At 47.7% G+C, this 10,864-nt stretch overlaps 1 protein-coding gene across 5 annotated transcripts in view; it reads right to left on the bottom strand.

Annotated features, from left to right (window-relative positions):
• Positions 1-10,864, bottom strand: part of CACNA1B (calcium voltage-gated channel subunit alpha1 B) — a 330,258-nt gene that overhangs the window by 151,160 nt on the left and 168,234 nt on the right. For all 5 annotated transcript variants that reach the window (XM_031059209.1, XM_031059210.1, XM_031059211.1 and 2 more), the window contains exon 8: positions 7,196-7,311. In XM_031059209.1, coding sequence (XP_030915069.1) covers positions 7,196-7,311 — 116 coding nt within the window. The remainder of the gene's footprint in view (positions 1-7,195; positions 7,312-10,864) is intronic.

The raw sequence follows: 10,864 nt of genomic DNA, 5'->3' as shown, positions 1-10,864 counted from the left end.
TGAGCACAGGCACCTTTCAGGAGCTGTGCAGAGTGATGGGGGCAGCCCTGAGTCTCCTTTTCTCCAGGCTGAGCACCCCCAGCTCCCTCAGGGGTTCCTCTCAGGGTTTGTGTTCCCAGCCCCTCTCCAGCCTCGTTGCCCCCTCTGGATACACTTATCTCAATGTCCTTCCCAGCCTGAGGGGCCAGAGCTGGGCACAGCACTCCAGGTGTGCCCTCACAGTGCCAAGCACAGGGGCACAATGACTCCCTGCTCCTGCTGGCCACACCATTCCTGACCCAGGCCAGGAGCTATTCTCAGCCCATGTCTCTCTCACACAGAGGGAGGATTCCAAACCAAGCACTTCCTCCGTGGGATCACTCCTCAGAACTTCCCACTCCAGGTTCTTCACCAGCTCTCATCCCCAAGGCACCTCTGGAAACCAAGGACCTTCCTCCAGACCAGGCAAATCCTGCAAACCCCAGGAAGGTCCCTCATGCCCATCCACGCTGGAGACAGTTTGGGGAAGATGCTCCACACCCACCACTGCTCTTTATCTCCAAAAATCAGCATTCAGCCATGGGGAGCAGAGTGGTGGCTCAGGGTGAGAGCAGCAGGGCCACACGGCAGGAGAGTCACTGTCACCACAGAACCCTCACATCAAATCTTTGTCCAAGTAAAATCCACAGCACATTTTCCATGGGGGAGCTCTGTCTGACACAGTGATTGCAACACCTCCGTTCCATTCCTCTGCAACTCATCTCCAAAATACAACCTTGCACTGTCCTAAATTAAAAATTAAAAAAAAAAAAAACCAGAAAACACTAAAAACCAACCTCCCAAAATGGAATAATTTTTATCTGTGTGTAAGACAACCCAGTTTCCTGAGGTTTCCCAGAACACTGCCACCCCCCTGGCCAGTTCTCAGTTCTGTGCCAATACTTGAGACTGCACTCAGAACTCCAGATTTTTGGGTTTGCTGCTGGAAACTGATGTGGGGATCTGCTAAAGGACAACCCAAAGCAAACAAAACATTGAGTTGGCAGCTGGTAAATTCCACACTTCCTTCTATTCTCATAAATGGCAAATTCACATACCTGTAATTCCATCAATATGAGCTCTTGCTAACTCTTACTAAAACATCTGACACCATGTTCCAACCAAATTTTGCTTTAAAGTCCATTTAAGCCAGTCTAGATGGAAGAGCAATTTCAGAAAAACAAATACAAACAAACCAGAGGCCAAACATCAAAGTGTGTAGCTGAGAGCTGTCTAGAAGGATACCAGAGGGATCAGCCTTATATAAGCCTATATAAGCCACACAAGCCTTATATAATCTCTTTATTAATCATCTGGGAGAGAGAGGGAATGATACTTTCATAAGACAGCAAATTGAGAAGGCTGAAAAATAATACCAAGGGCTGAGGAAAGCTGGAAAATTAAGCAGAGGGGAAGGAAATACAGAAGTGCAAAGTAATGCACCAGAGATGTGAAAGAAAGGAGAGCTGAGAGGGGTAAAAATGTCAGGTGAGCTCAAAGCTGCACTTTAAAAGGTGTAAAGTCCTTCCAAAAACCCACAAGTTGTGCCTGCAATCCCTACCTCCAATTCAGGTGGTTTTCAAGTCTTCTTAAGACAGGTCAGAAGAGTGAAATGGGCTTTTTTAGGCAGTTCAAGAGACCTCTCTGACCAGCCAGCACCTCAGACCAAAAGGTTCTTCTGAAGTCCTCCCCAGGGAAAGCTGTGCTGATGTTTGGGGGCTAAAATATGGGAGGACTGAAATGGCAATTCCCAGTCTGACTGCCCTGAAACATGAGGAAGGGATGGGAGATCCTTCCCAAAGGCTGCTGCTATACTGGATTCCTATCTACAAATTACTCTTACAAGACAATTCTGCAAACCTTTGCCCCAAGTTCAGGGTCCTGAACTGGTGCTCAAGCAAATCTCCATCCGTAAACACAGCTGGGCTCAGTTTTGCTGTTCCTTTAAAATTCCCTTTTTCACCTCTGAAATTCCCTCAAGCCTCGCTCTCCTCCTGCAGCGTTCCCAGGTTCTCTCCCTTGATCATTATTCCTGTCTGCCTCGTGTCCTCTGGGAATCCAAAGGACCACAGCTACCCCAGGAGGTTTTTAAGGCTAAAAAGAGAGCTCAGCAGGTCACTGAGCACTGCCAGGAGGGGTTTTTCACCAGCCAGCATCCTGAACAGAGGCTCAGGAGCTGCTCTGCCTTTAGTCATCCCTAACAGAGCCTGGAAGGAGACAATTGGGCACCTGAAAAACCCCCAAAAATGGTGTCCCTGCATGAGGAGAAATGTTCAGCAGAGAGATGGGACCAGAGCAGCAATTCTGAGCCTCCAAACAAAGGCTCAGGGGCTTTGCCAGGGTGTCATAGGCAGGGGTGTCTCGGCAGCAAGAGGAAGTTTTGGTCATTAAGTGCTGGGTGTGACTGGGGTGGAAATAAAGGCAAAGCAGCCTGGTCTGGAGCACCAGGAGTACCTGCTTAAGGCTGTGAAGGGTGCTTCTTGAAGGGAAATAAAAGCAGGATGCAATCCTTGCTCTCTCCTTTTTTTCCCCAAATCATGAATAATGACTGGCGTATAGCAAGAAAAGTGGTGCCCCTTCTCCTCCTCTTTGGTGTGGGGAAAGAGGATATTTGGGGCTCAAATGAGCAGCAGATGACTGGAAATAACAAAGACTAAATGAATTTCATTTCTGGCTGGGTAAATAGAAAAAGTTGATAAAAATGCAGCCCTCAGAAGTGGCTGTCACACCCTCCCAGGGAGCTCTGCTTGGTCTCTGTGGGAATCACCCTGCCTTGGCATCTCACAGGTGTGGTATTTTCGGGGTCCCCTGTTGTGGGGAGGAAATGATGAATCTGATTCCATGTTCTTAGAATGCTAATTTATTATTATATTATATTATATTATATTATGCTATACTAAAGAATAAAGAAAGGCTACTTAGAGAAGGCTTAACAAGATACTAATGAAAAACTTGTGACTCTCCAGAGCCTCAACACAGCTGGACCATGATTGATCATTAAGCCAAAATAATTCACATGTTGGATAAACAATCTCCAACCACATTCTAACGGAGGAAAACACAGGAGAAGCAAATGAGATAATACTGTTTTCATTTTTCTCCGAGGCTTCTCAGCTTCCCAGGAGAAAATTCTGGGCAAGGGGATTTTTCCAGAAAATATGACAGTGACACACACAGGGTTCTTTGCTGGAGGTCTCTGTTCCCATCTCTCCCAGGGGCTCAGGGCTCTGTTCTTCTAAAGAAAGCTGAAACCTGAAGTTCAGAAAGCTCTGCCATGCCAAGGGATGGCCTTGAAATTACAGAGGGCTGGCAGAGAGAGGTGAAACCATTCCCAAAACCTGGCACTCCAGCAGAACAGAAGCACTCCAGTTTGGTGGGAAAAAGGTGGATTTGGAAAGAATTAAAATGCAAAAGATGTGAAATTTGATTAGCCCTGAACAGGAAGATTTTAGAGTCTCTGAGCAAAGTGTTTTCCTAATGATTCATGTCCTTGTAAGATAAGAGAAACATCTTCAAAAGAATATTTGTGGGCTTATAAACTCTTTACTCTATGTGGAGAACTTGTAGTTCCCTGTTCTTCAAAAACCCCAGCCTTGGAGTTCCTGCAGTTCTGAGGAGTTCAGTGGAGAAAACAGCAGGGGCAAAATCATTTGCATGCATTGCATCACTTGGCACTTTTTAATTCCTCTGGAAAGGACAACTGCCTTCAGAGTGAAGGAGGGGAGGTTTAGGTGGGATATTGGGAATTAGGAATTGTTCCCTGGCAGGGTGGGCAGGCCCTGGCACAGGGTGCCCAGAGCAGCTGGGGCTGCCCCTGGATCCCTGGCAGTGCCCAAGGCCAGGCTGGACATTGGGGCTTCCACCCCAAACCAGTCTGGGATGCTGTGAAAATCCAAATTACTGACATTAATGAGAAACATTAAAGACATTTCAGAGTGGTCAATGAGCAATAACAACAATGTTAAATTAAAATTATTGTTGCCTGAGGGGTGGTAGGGCACAGGTAAAGGAGTGATTTTAGTCACTCACGCTTTCCTTGGTCCTAAAACAACACTTGAGGCAAAAACCTGAGCACTACAAAGGACAAGGGCACCTCCTGTCCAGCTCCAGCAGCTACACAGAGTATGTAAAAAACTACAGAGCAAAAGCCATCTAAAGATTAAAACATCATTTTGTGAAGCACTGGAATGCAGCTTTCCATGCTTCCTGCCTTGCATCAAAAATAAACGAGGGCGAAAAAAATCGAACAAACCAAATGCTCAGGGAGGTTATTAGAAATATTGGAAACCTGATGAGGCTTCCAGGGGAAGAGAGAGGATTGGGCTGATTGGTTCTGGGTGCTTTAGAGCAGGAAAAAATAAGATGAAACAAGGTAGAGGGAGATTAGAAAAAGAAAAGTAATTAAAAGAACTCCTGAATTCTTCCTCTTGCTGCACAAAGGCAATGGATTGCAAGTGAGGGCAGGACACAGCTCTGTGGGGTTGTTTGGTTTTTAAAATCCAGCTGGGTGTTAACACTTGGCACTCTTTGCTCCAAAAGTCAATGAGGTCAAGGCTGGCAGAAGGATTTAAAACCAATTTGATATTCCCAGGAATAATGACCAAATCCTCCAGAGTTCCATTAGAGCAGAATCCCAGGAGCTTTCGCTCTTCCCTTTGTGCAAACAGCTCCTGCCTGGGGCTGCTGCAGGATTTCTGCCCCCTTCTGCCTGTCCTCCCTGGCTGGATCTCCCCGCTCAGAATCCTGGAGAAGGAATTCCAGATAATTTCAGAGCTGAAATCCCCAAACCAGACCTGGGAAATCCCCGTGGACGGCACAGTCCCAATTTTCAGTGCCTCAGTCCTGAAGCCTAGATTCTCTGCTCTGCTTTGCCTTCACGCTGCATTTTCATTCCAAGATTTTATTAACACTGCTAAGCTGATTTTAATTACTGTTATTATTCAGCTGTACTAGGAGGCTCTTTTATATTCCTATTGTATTCTCAACAATGCCTTTCCAGAGTATTTTTAACATTCCCTGATTCAGCTGTTTTGCATGCACCTCCCTGTTCCACAAAGCCTTCTGGCTCGTGTGTTATTGGGCTGAAAAATGTGCATTTTCCAGCAGTTTCACTTGACATTGGTGTGGCATTTATTCAGCCCTAGCAACATAGAAATGGAAGAGCCAGGAATTCCCACAGGGATGGGAACTGGAGCAGAGGTTGACTGTACATTTTATAATTTCTCCATCCCAAGTTTCTCACAAGTTCAGCTGGTGATGGGCAGAGCAGGCCCCAGAGTGACAAAAAGCCACCCTCAACCCTGCAGGGGAATTCTCAGCTCTGTTTTAGTGAAGGAGATCAGGACTAAGAGACCAAAAATCACCAAGAGCCTTAAAAGAAAGACAGGATGAGAAAGGGAGAAGCCCAGAGAACCCTGCTCCAGCCACTGGGCAAGGCAGGAATTAATCTGAGTTAGAGACTGCACAGAAGCTGTAAACTAATGAGAAGACAAATTCTCAATGGAAAGGAAAGGGAATTCTTTATTTTCTGATTCCTCCAGAAGCACAGAATGAAGGGTGGCTGCCTGAGTTGCTGCTGAACAGTCACAGTGAATAAAAGTCTGACAACACAAGTGGCCCTCAATTGTCACCCAGTGCAGTGCTACAAGAAATAATGGGTTTAAAGCACCACATAAACTGCTGATATTTCTATTTTACATTTCAGCTGTAAAGAGCAAAGATTAAACTCATCTGTCTAAAATGGCACCCAGGAACCCATTTGAGAAACCAGCACTTCTTTTCCTCCCCATCATTGTTTTAAAAGGCCTTTTCAATTGGCTCAGATGTTGAAAAGCAAGCAAGGAGGAAATTAGCCCCCATTTTCTTGGTGCTGCATGAAAGAATTGACTGTGGTTATGTCAATATATAAATATCAGCTCCTCCATAAAGCAGGAAGGTTATTGGTAATCATTGCAGTCTGATAAAAATGCTATTTTCTGTTAAATTAATGTGTCTGGGTCCTGGTTAAAGTTGCTCACGCCTTGCAATAAAGAGCAATGTTCAGTTCCAGTGGTTGTAAATCAATGTTAATATGGGCTGGGGGGAGTTTCATGCAAGTGATCTTTGCAGCTCATAAAATGCCACTTGGGTGGGTTTTACCAGCACAGAAAGAAAGGCTGATAAACCAGCTGGGGCAGGGAGTAAATAAAACAGAAATTACTCATGGTAGGGAACAGTTCCTCCCTGTGCAGGCTTTGGGCACTTGATCACTGTGGATGCAACAGCCTGATCAAAAAGTGAGAAAAGTGAGAAAGCAAAGCTCATTTTCTCACTTTCTGACCAAGCTGTTGCGTCCACAGATCACTTTTTATATCATCCTGTATTAGGACAATTGCTTTGATCTCAGCAATAAAGCTGGCTCAGCTCCTTTAGTTTTGCTCAAACCAAACCAAGATATTTTTGCAATAACTTTGGTGCGAACGCTCAGAAAAAATTCCAACAAAAACAATGAGTGCTGGCCGGGACCTTCCCATGCTTGGCCACAGCAAGGACTCATTCTGGAGCCCATCACTGTCGCCAGTCGGGGTCTCTGCACAAGTCACAAACAGGACGGGGCTGCTGTGGAAGGTGCCTTGAGCTGTTTGATTTTCCACCATCAGTCTCAGTACATGGTTATGACAATGGGAAGATGCCAGCAGCTCACGTCCCAGGCAGCAGACCAAGAACTTAATGTTACAACTCACTTTAAATTTTTTGACCAATCACACAAAGCAAAAGCACATTGACAGTAGTTCTATCCAATCACTATAAGCACATGTACCTTTGGTTAGCACAATTCTTATTTCAAATCCAATACCTGCTTGTGAGCCTTAAAACACAATGCAAAGAGCTCCATTATTAAGCTTCAACCTTCCTAATATCTTTCTAGATAAACTTTTCTGTAGCTTAGAGAGTTATTCTAGACAAACATTAAAACACAGATCATTGTTCTATTTGTCTTTGCTTTTCTACAGTTTAAGTAATTTTTCTGCTGACCAATCTCATGGCTACTGCTTAGCTCTAATCACAGTTCTGCTGTCTCTGGGGCTTGCCTTTTGCAGCTTTCCCAAAACCCTCTAATTTTGTGGATTCCCACACATCACCAGAGCTCCCTTGCCCCAAAACACATCCAGGCAAGCCCGGGATATACCTGCCTTACCTGCTTTGAAGATCCACTCCAGGTAGCCGTTGAGCTCGCGCTCAATCTGCTGCTGCCTGCGGAGCTTCAGGAACGCCCGGCGGTTCTCCACCCGCTCCCGCTCCTTGGCAAATTCACTGCAGGCACACAAGAGAGGGAAAACCTATCACAGGCAGCCAGGGCAGGCACACAGCCCTCCCCCAGCCTTCCAGAGGAGTTCAGGGAGCCTGTGAAGTCCAGGATGGGAGTGGGGAGTGGAAAGCACTCATTGTTGTCCTGATGCCTTGTGTAGGCTGACCTAGAACAGAGACTGGACAGACCTAAAGAACAAAGTAGGGATTTGAGTTTAAATTTGGGATTTTTGGGTATTAAAAGCTTCAGTGGATCCACCTTGGGCAGCACAAGAGCCCAGCCAGGGCTGCACCCAAGATGAACCAAAATGGCCCCAAAATGCACAACCAGGCACGGGGTCTGTCCCTGGGATCAGTTCTGCTCCATTTGCATCTTGCAGTTCATTGTCCCATTCCAGCTTTAGCCCAGGCAGTCCCACCCTGCTTGTTTTTCTCTCTCCAGCCCACAGTGTTTGTGCTCCTGGGCTGAGATTTGGGTCATTTGTCCTTGGTGCCCAGCTGGAGCAGGAATTGTTTTGTCTCCCTGCTTTGTGCACAGAGCTCAGCATCCCCTCATATGAAGCCCAGACCCACACATTAAAGCAGCACAGAATGTGAAAAATAGAAAAGCTAAAATCTGAGGCATCAGTCCAACAAATTATTCCTCAGCCGCCTCTCTCATCTTGAAAAAGACCTGAAAAATTACATGTGCCAAACACTACAGCCAGTCATGAAACACAAATTAGCATCCTCAATGCTAAAAACCATCCTCCAGCTCTCTCCACAGCACAATCTCCTCTAGAAGCCAAGATTGTCACAGACATCAGGACTTTTTTAAAGGGATCTGTTCTTCCTTGTCAGTCTTTCTTCAAGCTTTCCCTGGCTTTTGGTGATTTTGACAAGCACAGGTCAAATGAGAACTGAGTGGGGATGAGTTGAGGTGAAATAGCCCAGATGTCCTGGGCTGAGAGTAAAAATTGTCCTGCTGTTTGCTAAAATCCCATGGAAAGCAAGAGTCTGGATATCATCACTGGATCAGGGCAGGCAGAAAGGAAAGGTCACCCAACCATCACAGAAATCACGTCCAAGTACATCCTGCTGGTCTAGCTTGAAATGAGGGTGAGAAAAAAGTGCAGCCACCAGCCTGACCCACACTGGGGCCTTTCCCAAGGTAATTCCTGACACATCTGGAATATTCTGATTTTCTGGACAAATGAAGGTGTCCAGCTGCCATTTCTGGAGCTCTGACCAGCTCCTGCAATCCCTGTTTAAGCACTCACTGGAGTGTCTCCCATAAGAGCTTTGTGTGGATAAATATGGGATCATGAGGCTTCAGTCCCCCAGCACATCTTAACTCTTCTGTGTCCTTCATACCCTCAGTTAACTATTAATTAATCAGCTAACTAATGATTTTTACTAAAATCCCACCCATATATGCTCATCAAAAGCCAACAAGGAACAGGAGCTGGGAGAAGGGTGGGAGAATAGGGGGAAAAATTGGTAAAAGGAGCTCCAAGTGCTAGGGGGAAGCTTTGCATTCCTAATCTGCAGCTGCTCCTTCAAAGGTGCCACTTGTGCTTCATTTGGCAGGGATGTGACCCACAGGGAAGGGACTGAGGGAGGACCCAGCACTGATGGGAGGGCTGAGCTGGAATCTTCATTTTGAGCACATCCCAGGCTCCTGACTCTCCTCTTCTGTCCCCTCCTGCCAGGACAGCCCCTGGCTCCATCCTTGGAGTCCCAACACAGCTCTGAGCCTGTTGCATTGTGATTTCAGGTTTTACCCCAGAACCTCGGGTCCCTCCCCTGATAATTCCCTTCCAGGTGTGTCAGTCACCTCTCCTCTCCCCTCCCAGCGCTGTCTGTCAGTCCTGGCATTCCAGAGTGATTGGCAGATTCAAAGGATGCCCTCTACCCCTGGGGAGCACTGGGCCATCCAGGTGTCCTCTGTCCCTTTGTCCCTCCCCTCCTGTCCCTGCTTGGTGGCTCCCGCCCCCTTCCCTGCCCCTTTCCCCGGGGTTCAAAGGAGCAGCAACCACGGGCTCAGGGAGTTCTGTTGGAGCTGGTGCTCCATTCAGAGGCCTGTGGGCCAGAATAAAGCTCTGGATCCAAACCCTCCATCAGAACTGACTCCTTTCCTTCACCATCGCCTTAAAGCTTCTCTAACAGAGGGAAACCTGAGAAGCAGCCCCTGTTATGGGGGGAAGCTCCATCCCAGCACCACCAGAGCTCCTGCAGGCCTGGACTTGTCCCCATGGGCCAACTGCAGCACCCAGCCAGCCCAAAGTGTCTGTGGGGTGAAACACCACACACCAGCCAGCCCAAAGTGTCTGTGGGGTGAAACACCCCACACCCATGGAGCCAAAAGTGTCTGTGGGGTGAAACACCACACACCCATAGAGCCAAAAGTGTCTGTGGGGTGAAACACCACACACCAGCCAGCCCAAAGTGTCTGTGGAGTGAAACACCACACACCCATAGAGCCCAAAGTGTCTGTGGAGTGAAACACCACACACCAGCCAGCCAAAAGTGTCTGTGGGGTGAAACACCACACACCAGCCAGCCAAAAGTGTCTGTGGGGTGAAACACCACACACCAGCCAGCCAAAAGTGTCTGTGGAGTGAAACACCACACACCCGTAGAGCCAAAAGTGTCTGTGGGGTGAAACACCACAGTTGCTACTGTTTGGTTCAGCACCAAGGGCCAGACAAGCTCAGGCATGTCCTGTCCTGCTATATTGGTAATTATTCCAATATGAGCCAGCAGCTCCTCCCTGGCACTCAGCATATCCCCAGGGTGATCCCAGATCCTGCAGTGTCAGCTGTGTCACCCTTCCTCCCTTCTCATGCTCTCATTCCAGCTTCATCCCCTGCTGCCCGGGGCCACGGACCTTCCCTCAGTCTGGATTTGTGTCTGGAGCAGGAGGAATGAGATCAGCACGAGGTGACAACGAGCATTTCATTTTCCAGGGATGGTGTTGGGCTCTGGCGTCAGCACAGCTTCCCAAAGGAGGAAACAGCAGCAGTGGGAAGTTTCCTGGAGGACCCCCATGGGCAGGAAGGACAGCAGATGAGCAATGGCACTGCTCCCTCACCCCTCAGGAGCAGCAAAGGGAGAGCTCTCCTTGCAGAGCTTTTCATCTTCTGCCAGGTCCTGTCTGGCCTGAGGACAGTAAAAGTTACCCAGGACTTGTCCCTTTTATCACAACTTTATATTGCAGAGTCACAAAACAGAAAGGACCCACAAGGATCAGAGTCCAAAAGCTCAAGTGGAAAGTTTGTACTTTAAAAGTGGAAGAAAATGAGGGAGAAACTGCTGGAAGTTGCAAACCTTCAGCAGCTTCTGTACAGCCCAACACAGATCTCCCAAGGCACCAGTGAGGGACATTGTGAGGTTAAAGCCCCCTGTGCCCTCCTGCTCCCTGGAACTGGCAGTTTTGGCCACCAAAGAATCCCAGAATGGTTTGGGTTGGAAGGGACCTCAAATCCCATCCAGTCCCTGCCATGGCAGTGACACCTCCCACTGTCCCAGGTGCTCCCAGCCCTGCCCAGCCTGGCCTTGGGCACTGCCAGGGATCCAG

The sequence above is a fragment of the Geospiza fortis genome, unplaced genomic scaffold (genome assembly GCF_000277835.1).
Source record: "Geospiza fortis unplaced genomic scaffold, GeoFor_1.0 scaffold85, whole genome shotgun sequence".
In the NCBI taxonomy this organism is placed as follows: Eukaryota; Metazoa; Chordata; class Aves; order Passeriformes; family Thraupidae; genus Geospiza; species Geospiza fortis.
The sequence above is the reverse complement of the archived record's forward strand: the minus strand, read 5'-3'. Positions and strand labels throughout refer to the sequence as shown.